This window comes from Carassius gibelio, chromosome A21 (assembly GCF_023724105.1).
Source record: "Carassius gibelio isolate Cgi1373 ecotype wild population from Czech Republic chromosome A21, carGib1.2-hapl.c, whole genome shotgun sequence".
Taxonomy (NCBI): domain Eukaryota; kingdom Metazoa; phylum Chordata; class Actinopteri; order Cypriniformes; family Cyprinidae; genus Carassius; species Carassius gibelio.
Window position 1 is genome coordinate 15,813,073 of NC_068391.1, and position 21,489 is coordinate 15,834,561.

At 39.7% G+C, this 21,489-nt stretch overlaps 1 protein-coding gene across 3 annotated transcripts in view; it reads left to right on the forward strand.

Annotated features, from left to right (window-relative positions):
• The window catches only part of LOC127941641 (teneurin-2-like), a 260,234-nt gene extending 239,013 nt beyond the window's left edge, over positions 1–21,221 (forward strand). For all 3 annotated transcript variants that reach the window (XM_052536944.1, XM_052536945.1, XM_052536946.1), the window contains 16 exons: positions 6,545–6,755; positions 6,831–6,950; positions 7,040–7,301; positions 7,608–7,875; positions 8,211–8,354; positions 9,267–9,519; positions 10,064–10,084; positions 10,408–10,640; positions 11,453–11,607; positions 12,187–13,061; positions 13,957–14,132; positions 15,471–15,706; positions 16,141–16,437; positions 16,543–18,163; positions 18,276–18,406; positions 19,314–21,221. In XM_052536944.1, the coding sequence (XP_052392904.1) occupies positions 6,545–6,755; positions 6,831–6,950; positions 7,040–7,301; positions 7,608–7,875; positions 8,211–8,354; positions 9,267–9,519; positions 10,064–10,084; positions 10,408–10,640; positions 11,453–11,607; positions 12,187–13,061; positions 13,957–14,132; positions 15,471–15,706; positions 16,141–16,437; positions 16,543–18,163; positions 18,276–18,406; positions 19,314–20,051 (5,741 nt within the window). In that variant the 3' untranslated portion in view covers positions 20,052–21,221. The remainder of the gene's footprint in view (positions 1–6,544; positions 6,756–6,830; positions 6,951–7,039; positions 7,302–7,607; positions 7,876–8,210; positions 8,355–9,266; positions 9,520–10,063; positions 10,085–10,407; positions 10,641–11,452; positions 11,608–12,186; positions 13,062–13,956; positions 14,133–15,470; positions 15,707–16,140; positions 16,438–16,542; positions 18,164–18,275; positions 18,407–19,313) is intronic.
• The last annotated feature ends 268 nt before the right edge of the window (positions 21,222–21,489 follow it).

The following is a 21,489-nucleotide window of genomic DNA, read 5'->3' on the forward strand; positions in this document are numbered from 1 at the left end:
AGAAAAGAAATAAAGTTTGACGAGACTAGGTTGTGTTCCTTCTCATTGTGGCATAAGTAGCAGCAGGCAGGCACGCTGGAACCGCGCTCAAAGAACCATGATGACTAACCGCATGGCTAGATGCTACAAGCTAAAGCTAGGTAGCAAAGCTACAAGCTAAGAGCAGGCATGACTGATAGCACGAGCAAGGCTGGAACTAAAAGCCGACATGGCTAATAGCAGCAGCTAGGGACTAAAAGCAGACTAAAAGCAAGGCATGACTGATAGCACAAGCAATGCTAGAACTAAAAGCCGACATGGCTAATAGCAGCAGCTAGACTAGAACTAAAAGCAAAAATTTAATCGTATCCAAAGTATTTAAACTTTTCTGTTGGCCACCCCTCAAATGTTGCCTTGACCAATCAGATATGTTCTTGGGGTGGGTATCATAAATCATTTGTTTATCTTACCAAGCATGTGGTTCTTGCCTCACAGGGTCTAATTTTGGACATGATTCCTATAACATGATTATGATATATTTTACAAATAAATGATTGTCAGGACAATATCAAGCAAGAAAATGCGATTATTTCAATACTAGACATGACTAGGTATCCTATAGTTATCAAAAGACATACACAATAAGTGATTATACATGATAGTCAAATGTGTGGGTTACACGTAAATGAATATGGAGTTAAGCAATGGAATGATTCATTCATAAGTCTTTTTTGAGTTCATTCTGGTCCATATATAATGTATAAAAAGGGTTTCTTTGCCATTCTCTGGCAAAGGACTTTTCTGTGAAGACAAAGGTTTAAAGCCCTTCCCCCTTAGGAATTTCAGTCTGGTTCTTCTGGGTGGGGGGAAGTCAATACAAGTATTTAACTTGATCTCCTGGGTTTACATGTGATGTCCAGCGTTGCATTTCAATCACGAACAATACATTTGACAATCTCTTCTTCGAAATAAAATTGTTAATAATTGTTCTATTGGTGTTAATGTTGAAAGCTGTTGTGTGAACAAGTTGGTTGGTTGGTTATCTTGCTTGGTTCTTGTGGCACTAGAACTGATTTATGACTTCCTGAGGAGTTCGGCTCTCGTTTCAATGCACACAGCTCTGATAGACTCTTTGATTTGTCTGGTTTGACTCATTTCTGCTACATATGAACTACCAAAAGGCCAGCGTTTTGTGGCCTTAGGGAGCGTGATGTATTGTAGTGTGGTGGCTAGTTAGGTACGCAGGAGCTAAATCATTTAGGGCCTTATAGGTAAGTAATGATAATTTGTAACTGATACAGAACTTTATAAGTAGCCAGTGTAGAGACTGTAAAAATTGTAATATGATCATATTTTCTTGACCTAGTAAGAACTTTAGCTGCTGCATTTTGGATTACCTGTAGCTTGTTTATTGAAGATACAGGACAACCACCTAGAAGTGCATTACAATAGTCCAGTCTAGAGGTCATGAATGCATGAACTTGCTTTTCTGTATCAGAAACAGGTAACACGTTTCGTAGCTTGGCAGTGTTTCTAAGATGGAAAAATGCTGTTTTTGTAACATGGGAAATACAGTTTTCAAAAGACAAGTTGCTGTCTAATATCACACAGATCTAATATCATCAGATTTTTGACTGTAGAGGAAGTAACAGTACATCTGTCTAGTTGCAAATTATAATCTACGCAATTCTGTGTACTATTTTTATGTAATCTCTATGTCTTATCCAAATTTCATAGGAGAAAATTATTGGTCATACAATCTTTTACATTTTAAACACACTCTGTTAGCTTAAATGATTTAGAAGTTTCATCTGGTCTCATTGAGATATATAGTTGAGTATCATCAGCATAACAGTGGAAGCTAATCCCGTATTTTCTGATAATATTATCAAGGGGCAACATGTATATTGAAAATAGAGAAGACCTAGGACAGATCCTTGTGGCACTCCATATTTTACTGGTGATAAATGAGATGACTCCCCATTTAAATAAACAAAATGGTAGCGATCAGACAGGTAGGATCTATACCTTCTTAGAGCCTGCCCTTGAATACCTGTATAGTTATGTAATTGATCTATGAGTATGTTATGATCTATGGTGTTGAACGCAGCACTAAGATAAATTAAAACTAGCAATAAGATGCAGCCTTGATCTGACTGAAATTCTTCATACAGATAATTTTTTTTTTTGCTGGAAGGAGAACAATTGAGCAGACACAACTTTTTCTAAAATTTTAGACATAAAAAAAAGATTTGAAATGGGTCTATAATTTGCCAGTTCACTAGGATCTAGTTGTGGTTTCTTAATAAGAGGCTTAATAACCACCAGCTTGAATGGTTTTGGGACGTGACCTAAAGATAACGACGACTTAATAATAATGAGAAGTTGTTCTTCTGCTACAGGTAACAACTCTTTCAGTAATTTAGTGGGTACAGGATCTAATAAACATGTTGTTGGTTTAGATACAGTGATAAGTTTATTTAGCTCTTCCTATCCTATAGTTGTAAAGCACTGCAGTTTATCTTTGGGTGTGATGGATGAAACTGAATTATTAGACACTGTAGAATCTACATTTGTTAATTGTATTTCTGATGTTATCTATTTTATCAGTGAAGAAATTCATAAAGTAATTACTATTAAACATTGATGGAATTTTTTAATCAGGTGGCGTCTGGTTATTTGTTAATTTAGCCACTGTGCTAAATAAAAACCTTGGATTGTTTTGGTTATTTTCAATGAGTGTGTGGATATGTTCGAGTTTTTAGGGCCTGTCTATAGCTGAACATATTATTTTTCCATGCAATTCTAAAAACTTCCAAGTTAGTTTTTCTCCATTTGCGCTCAAGACTACGAGTTTCTTTCTTGAGAGAGTGAGTATTACTGTTATACCATGGCACGGTACATTTTTCTCTAACGTTTTTCAGTTTGATGGGGGCAACAGCTTCTAATGTATTAGAGAAAATAGTGTCCATGTTGCCAGTCATTTTATCTAGTTCATGTGTATTTTGGGGTACAAATAGGAGTTGAGATAAATCGGGCAGGTTCTTTTTGAATCTGTCTTTGGTGGCTGGAACAATAGTCCTGCCCAGATGGTAACGCTGAGCCATATAGTTAATATCAGTGATACGCAGCATGCACAATACAAAGAAATGGTCGGTAACATCACTTTGAGGCACGATATCTTTATCAGTAAGATTGATTCCATGCGATATCATTAAATCCAGTGACATTTTGCTTGACTCCAAAAGAGTTTATTAGGTCAGTAAACGTCCCAATGCATCATTTGTATTATCAACATGAATATTAAAATCTCAGATGATTAGTGCTTTATCAACTGTAACCAAAAGGAAATCTGCAAATTCTTTTAGGAATTCTGTATACGGCCCTGGTGGTCTATACACAGTAGCCAGAGCAAGAGATACAATAGATTTATTTTACATGTCTGACAGTGTAACATTAAGCAGAAGTGTTTTGAATGAGTTAAACCTGTGTCCTGTTTTCTGGGTAACATTGAGAATATCACTATATATTGTTGCTACACCTCCCCCACGACCAGTCTGACGGGGCTCATGCTTATAACAGTAGTTTGGTGGAGTCTGCTCATTTAGACCAATATAATAATTGGGTTTTAGCCAGGGTGTGTGATCTAATGTTTATGTGCTCAAACTTTAAAAATAAAATAAATAAAAACAAAACAGATAGACTAAAAAAAGAATAGAGCAAGCAAGTGTTAGAGGTATTTACACACACACACACACACACAATTGCATAATACATTAAAAGAAAATAGAATACAAAAAGATTAGAAAGGTAGTTTGATTTTTTTTCAAGAATAGAATTAGAATAGTGAGTATTAAAGTTAGAGGGTCAAATAAAGATGGAAGAGATGGGTTTTAAGCCGATTCTTGAAGATGGCTAAGGACTCAGCTGCTCGGATTGAGTTGGGGAGGTCATTCCACCAGGAGGGAACATTTAATATAAGACTGCAAAGCAACAAAATGTGTTTATTTTAAAGGTGGGTGATTCTTTTCCTAAATGTTCTTCAGGATATTTATTATTAGAATAGAGAGAGTAGAGGAAATTTTATATAGAAGGGTAAAGGGGATTGGGAAGTGATCTCAATTTGCTCACATCTTAATTACACTTCTTGTGGATAAAATTTTAAGGGTGATCACAAAATACCATCAAAGCAGGTATTTGAACTTACTCAATCTGACCCAGATACAAACAAGCATTCTCCAGACATACGAACTGCCTGCTTCTTTCTTCTCTCTTTTTTGTTTACTTTTCATTTGGGGGTTACTTCACAAAAACCTCAGAGTTCAGAGACCACCAGGCAAAACAACATGGAACAAAAGTCTTTGGCAACAGGGGCTTGTTGTGAGTTTTTTCCGGATCAAGAAAGACCCATTTAGGGAGAAGTGTTGAAAGGGTGTGCATGTACAGTGAACTGCAATGTGTAGCAAATAAGAGATGTGAAGAGAGGGAGAGGAAGATGAAACAGGGAAGAAAGCTCTCAAGGGTGTGAGCGATGCCCTCTGTAACTTTGATGCAAGTTCTCTAAATGTGAATTCAAGAGAGAAAGAGAAAAAAACTAGAGCATCATTCATTTTAGTGATCATATCCATCAGTTGAGCTCATTACCCCAATGGGGATAAATAAATAGATTTGTTCAATTTAATTTCCATTATGATGAGAAGTTCTACTTTTGAGCTTATTATGTTTTTTAATCATATTATTTGTCTCCCTCTCTTGACATGAAAGCAGCGCAGGGGTTTGAAATTAGAAGGGTTTATCAAAAGTACACATTCTGTGAAAAAGATGGCAGATGAACTGAGAGTTTTCAGAAGTCCCTTTAAACCATCTGATACTATGAAACCGTAAATCCGTTTGTGCTAAGGATGCCAAATGTTTCAGTACTTCCAGAACCAGGCGATACTTAGTACTAAAAAAAAAAAAATATGGTCACACTTTATTTTAGGGTCCAATTCTCACTATTAAATAACCATTAACTATGACTTTTGCCTCAATTAACTCTTTATTTGCTGCTTATTAATAGTTTATAAGGTAGTTGTTAAGTTTAGGGTATTGGGTAGGATTATGGATGTCATGCATTATATGTACTTTATAAGCACTAATAAACAGCTAATATGTTAATAATAGACATGCTAATAAGCAACTACTTATTAGTGTGAATTGGACCATATTCACATACACATAATCAGTACATATCAAGCGATCTATTACAAAGCAATAGTGACGTACTGCAAATATTTTTTACTCACATATGTGTGCTGCACTATTCCTGTCGGATCCGATATACTGTAGACTGCACATCATTGCTTTTTAATCTCAGTCTTTCTGCAAATCCAGCGTTGACCTGTGTCTTGTTTACAAAGGAATCCATGGTGGAATGTGAACAAGTGAACAAACGCTCAATATTTGACTCACGTGAGCTGAAACTTCATCAAAAATAAATGCATTCCTAATATCTGAATTCAAAGGAATTGTATGAAGTGACCATGTTCTTCCACAGCCAGGCACTGCACAATATTTTGCTATCTTCAATGGCATGCTTATTGCTTGGTTGCTCGGTCTGGTTTAGTGCCATTTATGTGATTTAATGTACCTACTATGTCATGCACGAATCAGTGGGCTACAGAATTAGGCATTGATGTTCTTCTGTGGAGGCAGTGTTTAACATATCTATTATAGATAGGAACATTCCAGGAACTGGCATTCGCTGGGCCTGGTCTCATTAAAAGCTTTTATTTCAGTAACAAGGACATTTTCAGTTCTGAAACTTACAGTAAATTATTTTAGCACGATGACCCCTTATATATCAAAAGCTCAAGTAAAAGTTGATTTTCAATTCATGACCCCTTTAAGAAAATAAAAATCAAATGTGTGTAAAATTATCGTTTTTTTATCGTTTTGAAAGATGCTCAATAAAACGAATCAAAATAAAGGAAAAACTGTGATATTGTGAGATATTATTGCAGTTTAAAATAAGAAAAGTTTTTTTTTTTTTTTTTTTTATGTGATTTATTCCTGTGATGGCAAAGCTGAATTTTCACCAGCTCTTCATTGTCACATGGTCTTTCAGAAATCATTCTAATACTCTGTTTTGATGTTCAATAAACAATACTTTCTATCAATGTTGAAAACAGTTGTGCTGCTTTTTTTTAGGATACTTTAATGAATAGAAGTTCAAAAGAACAGCATTTATTTGGAATACAAATCAATATTATAAATGCCGTTATTGTCACCTGTGATTAATTGAATGCACATTTGAAAAAAAAAAAAGTATATATATATTAAACAGTAGTGTGCGTTAGAAAATATTACAGCAAAATTGCTGCTAAAATTGACTGAGAAATATGAAGTGAAGTATGTTCAGTGAAATATATTAGATACGCCCTGGCATTTCTATCAAGTCCTGAATCTTTGGTATCGTGACAACCCTAGTGTGGGGTTTTTTTTCATACAAAATTCATATATCACATTGCTAATGCATGCTACAGACCTAAAGCTTATGACATGTGGTGACATCTTTTCCACTCAGATGGCCTGGTTGACTGTATGGATCCGGACTGTTGCACACAGAGCTCTTGTGTAACCAATCCTCTGTGCCGTGGATCACGTGACCCACTTCAGGTTATTCAGCAGAGCCAATCAGAGGTCCAGAAAGTCCCATCCTTTTATGACAGAATCAAGATGGTTGTGGGTAAAGACAGCACTCACATCATACCAGGAATCAACCCATTCAATGCCAGGTACCTCATCTGCCCTGTGCTGTGATAGACTAAATTACTAAATGTATCATGCTAATATTGTATGTATGTGTGCAGCCTGGCATCTCTTATTCGAGGTCAGGTTTTGACCTCAGATGGCACTCCTTTGGTGGGCGTCAATGTAACCTTTGTGAAGTACCCCCACTATGGTCACACCATGAGCCGCCAGGATGGCACGTGAGTAACTTCACATTATTCAAGCCCCTTTTGAAATGTCAACATGTAGTTGAGTATTGAAATATATCTCCTGTGCTGGCTCTCCCTAGTTTTGATCTGGTGGCCAACGGTGGAGGCTCTCTGACTTTGCATTTTGAGCGGGCTCCGTTTCGGAGTCAGGAACGGACGGTGTGGCTGCCCTGGAATCGCTTCTACGCCATGGACACTGTGGTGCTACGGACGGAAGAGAAAGCCATGGCCAGATGTGACCTGAGTGGTTTTGTCAGGCCTGATCCTGTGGTTCTTCCCTCCCCGCTTTCCTCCTTCTTCAGCTCCAACCCTTCAGAGAAACACATCCTCCCTGAGAGCCAGGTGCCACATTCAACATTTCATTCACTTTCATTTAGGTCATTACATTCTTCCGTTGGCTTTTTATTTGGGTTTTATATTCTCCATTTCTCTCCTTCTTCACTCTTGGCTGGTCTTTTGTTGTTTATCTTAGTTTCCACTCTTGAACTCCTTTTGACTCATTCACATCCTCATACCTTTCCCACAATCACGGTTTCTCTCCCCTGCTCACAGTTCATCTCTTTTATCTCCACTCTAAGGTAGTCTTCTTTTTGATTTGTAGTACTTTTAGAATCCATTAACCCAATTTTCGTTCCTCTCACTGTCCAGGTGCTTCACGAGCAGGTGGAGATTCCTGGCACCGGTCTTAAACTTTGCTATTTGAGCTCCAGGACCTCAGGCTACCTCTCACTGCTCAAGGTGATCCTGACCCCAGCTCTAGTGCCTCTCAGCCTGGCCAAAGTGCACCTGATGGTGGCCGTCGAGGGTCATCTCCTTCAGAAATGGTTCCATGCATCTCCTAACCTGGCTTACATGTATATCTGGGACAAGACTGATGCCTATAGGCAGAGGGTCCATGGCCTGACTGAGGCTTTGGGTAAGTGGGATATGGAGTCATGTCAGGAAAACAGGTGTATTTCAACTGTTATCTCGTTGCTTGTCTGTGCTATTGTCCTTTACCTAGTGTCTTCTCCTAATTTGAGCTCCAAAACACAGATAGTTCCGTATTTTAATGAGACTGTCTGTCTCTCATCCATTATGGTGTGTGCCAGCAGTAACTTCTTCCTGTGAGCTAATGAATTGTTATGTCTCCGCTCGGTGATGAAGGGTTTAATTAAGATAGCACAGCTTTGCTCTTCCTTTTAGTGTCTTCCTTCTCTGTCATTTTCGCCTTCATTCATCACATTTCTTTCCATCTGTCAATCTCTATAGTGTCTGTGGGGTACGAGTATGAGACGTGTCCCAGTCAGATCCTGTGGGAGAAGAGGACAGCTGTGCTGCAGGGATACGAGCTCAACCCCTCAAACTTGGGCAGCTGGTCTCTAGACAAACACCACATGCTGAATGTCCGCAGCGGTAGGATATGGAAACATCTTCATATATGTTTCTTCAGACTTCAGCTCCATCTTTACTTAAACACACCTTTCTGTAAGTTTCAAGGAAGACTTATTTCACTGGTGTGGTTGATTTTGGATGCAGCTAAATTCTGCAGTGCAGTGGCCTTTGAGTACCAGTTTTTCCCATCCCTGAATTGGGAGCTGAAAACACACATACACAAATAAATCAATAAATCAATCAATCCCTCCTTAGTAAGGCTAATTACAATAAGCCAAGATGTATTTTCCTATGAGACACTTGTTTTGTGAAATGCAGAAGGGACAGGTCATCCCAGCAGCTGATGGTTCAACAAGCTTCTCCAAGAAAAAATGTCCATTACTGACTCTGTTTGAAATGTTTTGGTATTATAGAACAGAAGTTACTGCATGCTTTTTAACACCTGTTTATCTTCAGGCTTTTGCAGCAACTAAATTTCTCCTTCCGAAGACTTATTCCCTTGCTTTAGGAGATAGGGAGGTTTGAGTTAAAAACAACAATTTATTGTGATTGGAGCTTGGCTAGTGGAAAGTCAAATAAGGACATAGAGCTGGAGAGCATGCCAATGACCTATAAAACAACTCATATTCTGCCTAATATTGCTCTTTTTATGCACATTTGTCATTGCTCATAATTTAATTACTGCATTAGGGTGAAATCCTGTGTGTTTGAGTGGCAAGTCATTTTTTTTGGTCGTTATTGATGATTATGAGGTCTTTAATGACTGCTGGTTTCACACTATCGATCATGGAACGCAATAAATCTGTCATACTGTAGCAATTGATGCTTTCATTTAAGCATCACATTTGTGCATTTAAAGACCATTAGAAATGTGTCACGTTTGGAATCTCAATCGGTTGCGCTTAGTGGCAGTGTTTGATTTATTTCGCGCAGGCATCCTCCATAAGGGCAGCGGTGAGAATATCTTCCTCTCCCAGCAGCAGCCGCCCATCATCAACAGTATTCTGGGTAATGGCCGAAGACGCAGCATCTCATGCCCGAGCTGCAGTGGGATGGCTGAGGGCAACAAGCTGCTGGCGCCGATGGCTGTAGCCTGTGACGGAGAGGGCAACCTGTACGTGGGTGACCTTAACTTTGTGCGGAGGGTCTATCCGTCCCTCAATACCACGGCTGTACTGGAGCTCAGGTAAAGCTGACAGGATGCACAGCTGACAACATTAAAACAGCATTTGTAGTTAATTTCACCTCTTTAATTACTGAGGTGCATTATTGAGTAGAACAGAATATTCTGCTGAAATAATAAAAGCCTGGAGTTGGTTCTAAAAAAAAAATGAAATAAGCAAATCACAAGGCTTAAGGCTTAAATTCCAAGATCCATTGACAGGAAAAGATGTCAGAAGAACATAAATAATAATTCAATCTTGTCGTTTGATATTGTTCTGTTAAATCAAGGGTTTCCCATGAGCGCCACAGCTCAGTATGTCAGAAAACCTGCACTGACCACAAAGTCCACAGTTGCTGAAGTTTGATGAAGGATATTAATAAACACTCGACATGCATTGATGAATTATCCACTACTACACCAAGGACATTCATTATGAAAATAAATGAGTTCAGTTTTGACTTAATGTTGTTTTTAACAACTTGAATAGCTTTTACAATAATATGTTTGGATTAATTTATTCAAACCGATGCATTATTTTTCTCTCCTCTTCCCCTGCTCCACGAAGAAATAAAGATTTGAGACACAGGTAATTAAAATTAATGCATAATGCCAATAATATTTATCATGTCTGCATATCTAATTTGCATGCTAATGTGTCTGAAAACTAACATTGTGCAGATGTGTTGTGCTTGTGTCCTGCTCTTTTCAGCAGCTCTTTGTTTGTGGCAGAATTTCAGAATTTTTTTCTTCTTTTCTATCAAAGAGTTTTCTTTTTTTTTTTTTTTTTTGAGCTCCAATTACTTTACCAGCAATGAACTATTCACATTTCATCATGTTCGCCAAGGTAACCATGCTGTTTTTCTGAGGATTTTATTAAGAGACATTCTCCCATTTGCCCTATTTCCATAGCAACAATCCAAGCCATAAGTACTACTTGGCAGTGGATCCGGTGTCGGGGTCTTTGTTCCTGTCAGACACCAACTCCCGGCAGATCTACCTCGTTCGCTCTCTGAATGGGGCGAGACCGCTTCTGGATAACGCTCAGGTGGTGGCAGGGACAGGAGAGCAGTGCGTCCCGTTTGATGAGGCTCGCTGTGGTGATGGAGGAAAGGCAGTGGAGGCCACACTAATGAGCCCAAGAGGTGATGATTTTTAAAGGAAATATTCGGTTTTCTTCTTTTCTGTGAGTTGGGAGGGGCTTACACCTTACTACATACTACATCCTTCTTCAGAGTTAGCTTTTACGCAAGACAAAGCAGCATTTCAATGCTGTGATGCTTTACAAATACGACGGACGCATTTTTATTTTCCTTGAACCTAGAAAGCATCACCATTTAATCCCTTAGACAATTACCGGGTGCTGTCGTTTTCTGTGCTATCTCAGACCTCAGTGACCTGTAATTGTCTAGGCTCCACACATCATTCTTAAAGCCCAGCATGGCCACCGATGTGAGGGAAATAAACAGCACAGAAAGTAAAGAGAGATGGTAAGGTTAGCAGACTGCACTCGGAGACCGACTCTGCCTTCTTATCTCAGAATAAAACGCGCTCTGACATGATCACCGTGACAGCGTGAATCAAACTGTAGCAGTCGAGCGGCACAGCGCCCGACGCGTTTCCAGGACATTGCTCCCCTACACACACAGACTACTAATTATTTTACCTTTAAAGACACATTTGCACTCTGGAATATCAGAATGGGTGGAAAATCAGTCAGATACTTGGGGAGCAGTTCCAGAATTGACGAGACGTTCAAGAAGAAGAAATTTACATTATTGTAATGTCTTTATAATTAGACAATTATAACAATGCATAATTCTGGCTTAACTGACCTTTTTAATAGCGGGTGAATGTTTTCTACATTGTTGAAACACATGCAACTTATAGCATGTCTTCATATGAGCTTTATCATGCACCAGTATTGAGTTTCGTCACTGTCCTTTCTTTCATGCAGGTGTTGCATTGGATAAGAACGGCCTGATGTACTTTGTGGATGCTACTATGATACGAAAAGTGGATCAGAATGGTATTATCTCCACTCTGATAAAGACCAATGACCTTACTGCAGTCAGGCCCCTCAGCTGTGACTCCAGCATGGACGTCAGCCAGGTTGTGATTTCTTTCCTCAACTCCTAAAAAAGTTGTTGAAATCTGTACTTAAGTGCGTAATTCAGATGCCCTGTAATGTTCATATATGTGTAATGCATCTTATTTGAATTTGTCTGCAGTGTGTGCAAGTTCAAATTCATTTCTTGAATGTCACATACAACTAATCCCAATGGGTATGAAAATGAATCAGCTTCATTTGTCATTTGTTTAGGTCATTTTTAATGCAGAAGCAATGAAATTTGTGTCCTTGCATAGAAACAATCCATTAAAACTAACACTGTTATTTATTAAGATTATTTTATGGAATCAGAGAGAGATAATTCATGTATAAGAGCATTATTATTATTATTATTTTAATACCAGAAGGAAATTGACTGTCAGAAATAGGAAATGCATTCAGTTTGACCAGAATCAAGGATAAAACAAATCCCCTTTGGGGAATTAAATGCACAGAAAGAGACATATCAGAAGCAAAGGCAGGGAAATCCCACTGGGCAAAGCTGAATTTACACTCTAAGACCACAACTGCTCAGTTATGTTAATGTGCTCTTTTATGTTTTTTAACATTTGTTGTTTCAGGTACGTCTGGAGTGGCCTACAGACCTGGCCATCAACCCTATGGACAACTCTCTGTATGTGCTGGAGAATAACGTCGTCCTGCGTATCTCTGAGAACCGCCAGGTCAGCGTTATTGCAGGGCGGCCCATGCACTGTCAGGTCCCTGGCATTGATCACTCGCTCAGCAAACTAGCCATCCATTCTGCCTTGGAGAGCGCCACAGCCATCGCCATCTCCCACACAGGTGTGCTCTACATTGCTGAAACCGACGAGAAGCGCATCAACCGCATACGGCAAGTGAGCACCAGCGGTGAGATCTCTCTGCTTGCCGGTGCTGCCTCTGAATGCGACTGTAAGAATGACGTCAACTGCAACTGTTTCTCAGGAGACGAAGGCTATGCTGCGGACGCCAGCCTTAATTGTCCCGCTTCTCTAGCTGTGTCACCAGATGGTACCCTGTACATCGCCGACCTGAACAATATCCGTGTACGTTCGGTCCGCAGCAACCGCCCCAATGCCACAGCAAGTGGACAATATGAAGTAGGTTCATCTCTAGAACAGGAGCTATATGTGTTTGGTCCCGACGGCCTTCATAGGCAGACGCTTAGCCTCATCACAGGTTTGGCACTGTATAACTTTACCTACGGGCTGGACGGAGAGTTGGCAGCAATTACCGATGCCTCTAACAATACGCTTCGGGTGAGGAGGGAGGCGTCTGGCTCTGTCAGGCTTGTGCTATTGCCAGAGAACCAGGTGGTAACACTGGGAATGGACCCGGCCGGCAGCCTGCGTTCAGTGTCCGCTCTCAGTCAGGAAGTGGCACAACTCAGTTATTACACGAACACAGAACTTTTAGCCTCCAAGTCAGATGAGACCGGGTGGACAAACTTTTACAAGTGAGTATGAAATGTGCACTGTGTTAATAGAACTTTGAGATAAATGGAAAATCTGGAAATCGTCAAGAAAAATAATGTAAATAAAATAAATAAAAATAAATTCTCGCTAGCCAAAAAAATTCAGGGGGAATTCAATGATAATAACTTACTTTTAAAAATGCCGAAAAGGCTAATAACGACACTGCATCTAGACGTGTTTGGTTGTCGTCTGATTAATAACTGCTGCAATATGCAGTAAAACTCTTTTTAATATTTTTTTATTTTTTTTTTGTCAGACATTGTTTATTGTGCAGTGTTAATAAGGTTATCTATATTAAGCCCAGTATACATAAAAGGAGGCTTGTTTGCAGTGAAATGATTGATATTGAGTTTATTTAAAATGACTTTGATGTTTCAGCGCATTTGGTATTCTTTTAAACTGAGTAGAGAATATAATGCAGATTTTTCAGCAAAAAATGCTGAGTGCAAAAGTTGTGTGACTGTTGCACCCAGAAGTTTGACTTCTGTTTCTAAGCACTGTGCTTTTCAGTTGCCTGGTATCTTCATCTGGTGTCAGAGCAGAGGATGATTTCACAGCACTGCTTTGGTCTTGCTGCCATCTAGTGTCTGTATGCTAGAACTGCTCTAGACATTTAAATAATTGTGTATTTTATTAATAAAACATGTAACAAATTAACTAAAACTAAAACTTAAACTAAAATAAAAAAGAGAATACAAATATATATATATTTTTTTTTTTTCTAAATATTTATTTACTAAAATAGTATTAAAATAACATTTGTATCAAGCACTTAAAAACAAAAATTATAAATTAATAAAAAATATTTCTGCTGACACTGCTGGCTATTTATTATATTAATATTAGTGAGTTTTGTGTTATATCTCTTCTTCTCAGCTATGACAGTGAGGGTCGTCTAACCAACGTCACATATCCCACTGGTGTGGTGACCAGTCTGCATCGTGAGATGGAGGAGACCATCAATACTGACATGGAGAGCTCAAACAGAGATGATGATGTCACAGTCATCACTAATCTCTCGTCCGTAGAGGCGTCCTACACTGTGGTTCAAGGTACACAACCACAACACACCTAAAGAACATATCTCAGTCCCGATCTCATGCTGGTTCCCCCTGTTTTCCCTCTAAATCGCATCCATTAAGACCAAAACACACAGCATGCAGGTTGACAGGGAGGCCACATAGTTGAATGTGTGGAGTCCAGCAGAGCAGAGAAATAATCAGTTTATAATTTACTATAGGCCCCTTTAGGGCTTCTTTCTAAAAGCAAAAGCTTGAAGGCTTAAGCTCTTCTCTTTATATCCAGTAGATAATGTGTTGATAGATTGCTTGCTACTTCCTGTAAAGAGTATGCTTTTGCTGTTTACTCAAGACAAATTACATGAAAACCTTACCGTTTGGGTGCCTTCTGCTTGTTAGCGGTGTATCAAAATGCACTTGGATTTTTGTTATGACTTAAAAAATGTACTTGATTGTGTTTTCCAGGTACATTTCTGTGGAAAGCAGCATCTGATTCAATTATAGCTTGTAAATGGAACTAAAGATGTTTGTGCTGCCTTTAGCCAAAGCTGATGCACAATAGACTGTCAGATCAGAATTAATGCTGAAATTAAACGAGGCTTGATTTAGGGAACACTTCATATTAAGTCGCCTTAATACAAACATTAAATACTTAACAGATAAATTATAGTTAAAGTGCATAAATGCCATGAAACAATATTTATATATTTTCAAATGCATTTAACTACCATTTTATCTGTCTGGACTTTTCTGGACTGTAGATGTTAGGATTATGATTTTAAATCAATGAAGCAGTATAAAATAACACTTTTTTTTCACTGTGTATGCATTCAATTGATCAAAAGTAACAATAAAATAATTTATAATTTTACAAAATATATATTTTCTGTGATGGTTTTAAATATTCACATTTAAAATCATCACAGAATCCTTAAAAAAATGTATCACAGTTTCCACAAAAGTATTAAACAGCAAAACATGTTCTAAGATTTATAATATGTAATGTTTTTTGGGCACCAAATCAGCGTATTAGAATGATTTCTGAAGCATCATGTGATCTTCAGTAATGATACTGAAAATTCAGCTTTCCATCACAGGAATAATTTACATTTTAAAATACTTTAAGATAAATAACAATTATTTTAAATGACTGTTTTTGCTTTATTTTGGATTTTTAAAAAATGCATGCTTGATAAGTGCAAGAGACTTCTTTGAAAAAAGTAAAAAAAAAAAAGTACCTAAACTTTTAAACGGTAGTGTATTTGAGTACATTCATAATGAGATGTGAAATATTATATAATGCTTGTTTATAATGTACTATTTAAAGAGTATAATCCTTGTCGACCTATATTCTTTTTTGTCTTTTCACAGACCAAGTGAGAAATAACTATCAGTTGTACCACAACGGCACACTGCGAGTGTCCTATGCTAATGGAATGGGCATCAGCTTTCACATCGAACCGCACATCATTGCAGGATCAGTGAGCCCGACTATCGGGAGACGCAACATCACCCTACCCACTGACAGTGGCCTTAACTCTATCGAGTGGCGCATGAGAAAAGAGCTGACCAAGGGCAAGGTCACAGTGTTTGGCAGGAAGTTGCGCGTAAGCTTGTTTTTTTTACCATTGAAGTCAATTGTCAAGTAAAGTCCATTCCATTTGTGTAGCACTTTTCAAAGCAGCTTTAACAATGTTAATGTTTTATATCTTAACACATTTAGCAGTTTAAAGCAGGGCGATTACATTCTGTGACAAAATAAACCATCATTCAGTTGAGATTTGCTAAGTTAACTGCAATATTTTATGTTTGAATTTAGAGTTTAGATCAGGGGTGCCCCAACTCAGTCCTAGAGGACCAGTGTCCTGCAGAGATTAGCTCCAACTTGCCTTAACTTGCCTGGAAGTTTCTAGTATGACTAGTAAGAGCTTCATTAGCTGGTTCAGGTATGTCTAATTGGGGTAGGAGCTAAACTCTTCAGGACCGAGCGTGGGCACCCCTGGTTTAGATCCTTTAATAAACCTTAAATGTTTTCCTGCAGGTCCACAGCAGAAACCTTCTGTCCATTGACTATGACCGCAACACCAGAACAGAGAAGATCTACGATGACCACCGCAAGTTCACTCTGCGCATCATCTATGACGCCCAGGGCCGACCGGCCACCTGGCTTCCCAGCAGTAGCTTAGCCCTGGTCAATGTGTCTTATTCACCCACCGGCCGATTGGTGGGCTTGCAGAGGGGCAGCATGAGTGAGAAAAGCGAGTTTGACGCATTTGGACGGATCCTGTCCCGAACCTTTGTTGATGGGAAAGTTTGGAGATTCAGCTACATGGACAAAGTGAGTTGACTCTTCACAACCACAATAAAGCATTTGTTTTTCCTATAGTGTTCATGTATTTACTAATTTTGTGCACCTTTTTTATTTTTCTCTTTCACACTTCAGTCCATGGTGTTGCTGCTCCAACAGAGTCAGAAACAGTACGTCTTTGATTTTGACACAGCGGGCCGGCTCACGGCGGTCACTATGCCCAGCATGGCCAGACACACTATGGCCACTCATGTGTCTGTTGGCTACATTCGCAACACCTACAACCCCCCTGAGAGCAATGCCACCATTATCCACGACTTCAGCGAGGATGGGCGTCCACGCGCTACATTCTACCTTGGAACGGGTCGGCGTGTGCTCTACAAGTACGGGAGGCTCGGAAAGCTCTCGGAGGTGCTGTATGACGCCACTGCTGTCACCTTTGGCTACGATGAGACAGCAGGAGTGCTGAAAATGGTCAACTTACAGAGCGGAGGCTTCTCTTGCACCATTCGCTATCGCAAACTCGGCCCCCTAGTGGACAAACAGATGTACCGCTTCTCAGAGGAAGGAATGGTTAATGCACGTTTTGACTACACCTATCATGACAACAGCTTCAGGGTGGCCAGCATAAAGCCAGTAATAGGGGAAACCCCGCTTCCTGTGGACCTGTACCGCTATGATGAGATATCCGGTAAAGTCGAACACTTCGGCAAGTTCGGCATCATATACTACGACATCAACCAAATCATCACTACGGCCGTGATGACCCTCAGTAAACATTTTGATACACATGGCCGCATCAAAGAAGTGCAGTATGAGATCTTCCGCTCGTTGATGTACTGGATGACGGTCCAGTATGACAGTATGGGCCGTGTAATTAAACGCGAACTGAAGATCGGTCCATATGCTAATACTACACAGTACCGCTATGAGTACGACGGTGACGGCCAGCTTGTCGGTGTCAAGGTTGATGACTGGTCCACTTGGCGCTACAGCTACGACCTAAATGGGAATCTCCATTTGCTTAACCCCGGTAACAGCGCCCGTCTGCTGCCACTACGCTACGATCTGCGAGACAGAATCACACGGCTCGGCGATATGCAGTATCACCTCGATGAGGATGGCGTGCTTGCACAGAGAGGCTCAGACATATTTGAGTACAATTCCAAAGGACTTCTCGAGCGAGCCTACAGCCGCACAGCTGGGGGTTGGAGCGTCCGCTACCGCTACGATGGCTTGGGCCGCCGTGTCTCCCGTAGAACTAATGAAGGCGAGCATCAGCAGTACTTCTACGCCGACTTGAACTACCCCACACGGGTCACCCATGTTTACAACCACTCGAGAGCTGACATTACCTCCTTCTACTATGATCTGCAGGGTCATCTATTTGCTATGGAGGTCAGCGGTGGGGGGGAATACTATATCGCCTCTGACAATGTAGGCACTCCACTGGCCATCTTCAGCAGCAGTGGGCAGATGGTCAAGCAGGTGCAGTACACAGCGTACGGAGAGATCTACCATGATTCCAATCCAGACTTCCAGCTCATAGTGGGATTTCATGGAGGGCTTTATGATCCTCTCACAAAGCTGGTGCACTTCGCTCAGAGAGACTATGACGTGCTGGCAGGAAGATGGATTGCACCTGAACATACATTGTGGCAGAAGATAGGCAAAGAGCCAGCTCCGTTCAACCTGTATATGTTCAAGAACAATAATCCACTCAGCGATATGATTGATGTGAAAAACTATGTGACAGGTGATAGGTTCTGCTTTGTATTTATGGGCTGAGCTTAGAGGTTTTATATCAATGACTCACATTGGTTTTCTATGACAGCTTGTATATTTTTTTTCTTTGTTTTGTCTTGCAGATGTGAAGAGTTGGCTGGTCATGTTTGGCTTTCAGCTCAGTAACATCATTCCAGGGTTTCCTAGACACTCGCTTTATTTTGTTGACCCTCCTTATGAGGTTCTTGCCAGTCAGGACTTTGATAACACTCAGGTCAGTTTGATTTGGTAATCATTTTTCGATTAAAATAATTTGCTTTGCCAGTTTTTATTCTTTTCTTTTTTTTCAAGATTTTCGCTGTCCGCATAATGTTTAGTATTATCAAGTTATTTTGAATGTATATATATATATATATATATATATATATATATATATATATAAGATATAATATTATATTATACTATTCTTAACCAAAAAATTTTAACACATTTATAAGGACAATTTGCTAAATACTCTTGTCACAAATATGTTCACAACCATTCAAAACTTTTGGTTAACTACTGTTCAAAATAATAAGACTTTTTTAAATTAATACTTTTGTTCATCAAGGATGCATTAAATTGATCAAAAGTAAAAGTAATTTATAATGCTACAAAAAACTTCTATTTCAAATAAGTGGTGAACTTTGCTTTTTTCAAAATATTCTCACCAATAAGTCTCACCAACCTCAAACTTTAGCCTTAAAAAAGGCAACAAAACAACAACAAACAAACGTGACAGTTTTAGTGTCAGCATAGTCTAGACATCATGTCCCTGTTCTAAAGGGAAATTTCTAATCTCACACATACAGTACTCTGCCTTACCCTGTGTCTACATCATGCACCAGTTTAAGGATGTCTACACTGGACAAACCCACCATTGCAAATCATTTGAACTTTGTTTCAGTACGTCATAAATAAAATAAGACATCAGTTTACTTTCAGGGATTTGTCGTGTCTCGCCCCGCTGCACAGCATCCAGTGTAGACAGCATCACTAATGCTCTGATGATGATAACCATGATGTAGACGTGGTTATAGTTAGATGCATCATACAACATAAAAACTGACTGTGACCATATGTATTATATTACTGCTTATTCACTTTTGTCAAGTGTCACTTACTATTCATCTGTTTTACAGCTTTTCACTGGAGTTCAGCATTCAGTGGACCGACACAACCAGGCCTTCATGGTTCTTGAGGGGAGGCGGCTCAACAAACAGCGGCGCACCAAGCGCGACAAGCCCGGTTACTGGTTTGGCACCAGCACGCCTATCGTAGGCAAAGGCATGATGCTCGCTATCAAGGATGGTCATGTATTAACAGACCTGTCCAGCTCAGCTAGCGAAGACAGTCGCAAAATATCACAGATCCTCAGCAACGCCATCTACCTGGACGGCACTCATTACACCATCGATGGTTGGGACTGCCATTTCTTCGTGAAGCTCGGACTAGCTGACAGTGACCTGTTGGCCTTGGGTCTCAGCAGCGGCCACAAGACACTGGAGAGCGGGATCAACGTGACGGTCAGCGGACGCTCCCGTCGGGGTGTCACTATAGAAGTCCACTCCGCTAAACTCACATACAGCATCCGGTACGGGCTGACAGCAGAGGTTCTGGAGAAGGAGCGGAGCCGCCTGCTGGAACAAGCCCATCAGAGGGCGCTGTCTGGAGCCTGGGCCAGGGAGCAACAGCAAGTGCGCGAAGGAAGGGAAGGAGGACGTGTGTGGGCTGAAAATGAGAAGCAGCAACTGTTAGCCATGGGGAAGGTTAATGCTTACGAGGCCTACTACGTGCTCCCAGTAGAGCAGTACCCTGAACTGGCGGACAGCAGCGCTAACATCCAGTTCCTCAAACAGAATGAGATGGGCAGGAGGTAACAGAGTTCAACTGTCGCTGACGCCATGCCGTCTCCTACGGAGAGAAACAACAGAGCGCTGCAGAGACGTTTCCCAAAAATGGAGAACCAACAGCCAGCAGCAAGAACACTATGACCCAATACTGGAAAAACAACGATTTTGTAGTGACTTTTTGACTTTATTGGTCAATATTTTTTTTTTTTGTCATTTCAGACTGGCTGTGAGTAACAGACGTTATTGTGATGAGTGTGTGATGGCTCACTGCTTTGGTTTTTCATGACTGCATATCAAACGATCACAGAAAACCACAATCAGTTCACCGCACTCTCATGCCGCAGTACCCAATAAAACAGCATCACTTGCTTCCATATGTGTTTGTGAAACTAAACTGGAACATATTCAAAAGGAGCATCAGTGTCTCGACGCCTTCAGTCTCTTTCCTCATGAATTTTCTCGCTATACGTCAATGCAGTGTTCGGTATTAAGGTTTGAATCACACCGTCTGAGGCCGAGCTTTCTGATTGGCCTTCTCTGGATGTGTTAACCATCAGCTCACAGAGTCTGTCCTCTTCTGTTCGCAATATATGACAATCACAGGGGCTGATACATTGATCTGAACTGTACATGAGCCAACCGTTTTGTATAATATGTAAGAGATTATTGATTGTCTGAGTTTTTTATTATTCTTTTATTAATTTAACTTCGACTTGACAAGTGTAAACAGATGAAAGTGTAATATATATATAGTTTTTTTTAAAGTCTTTTAAAACTGTGAAACATGTTACACATGTAAAATATTCTCATTGACTTTGGATGTATCGAGTCGAAAACATTCCTTCGAGGAAGTGGTTTCATCATTACGTTGTGTGAAAATACATTGCGAGACTCATTGCAGAGGTCGTTTTCTTTAAATATTACGAAAGCTAATGCAGCCGTTGACATGCTTTTCTTGGTGTAGAATCTCTTCTGACTTTGGGAAGTCAGTGTGGATATGAGCTTCAACTAGCAAAGTCGCATTCATACACCTATGGAAGGAAATTCTTCGGAAATTCCATGAAAATGAAACATTTTTGTTTGTACCTTTTGAATTGGAACGAAAGTCTTTAGAGCTTAGCAGAATGATTGTGGTCCATCAGTGCCATTAAAAGACAAATAGTTCCTAATTTCACCATTCACATAATGAAAATATAAGATGGTTGTTATTTAATCTAAATATCACCTACTAGTCAGTAGACCAACCTCAATCTCAACGAATTTTTCTGTCCAAACGAAAAAAGTTATTGAAGTGTGAACTTTGATGTCTACAATGTGACTTGGTCTGTTTTTGTTTGTACTTAAGACTAGACAAAGACCAGCCAACACGAACCTACCAAAGTTTCATGAAAACTGCATTTTCTTGTAGGTTCCGTCTAACGGACTAAAAACTAGCATAATGCTCTTCATTCATATATAGCAATTT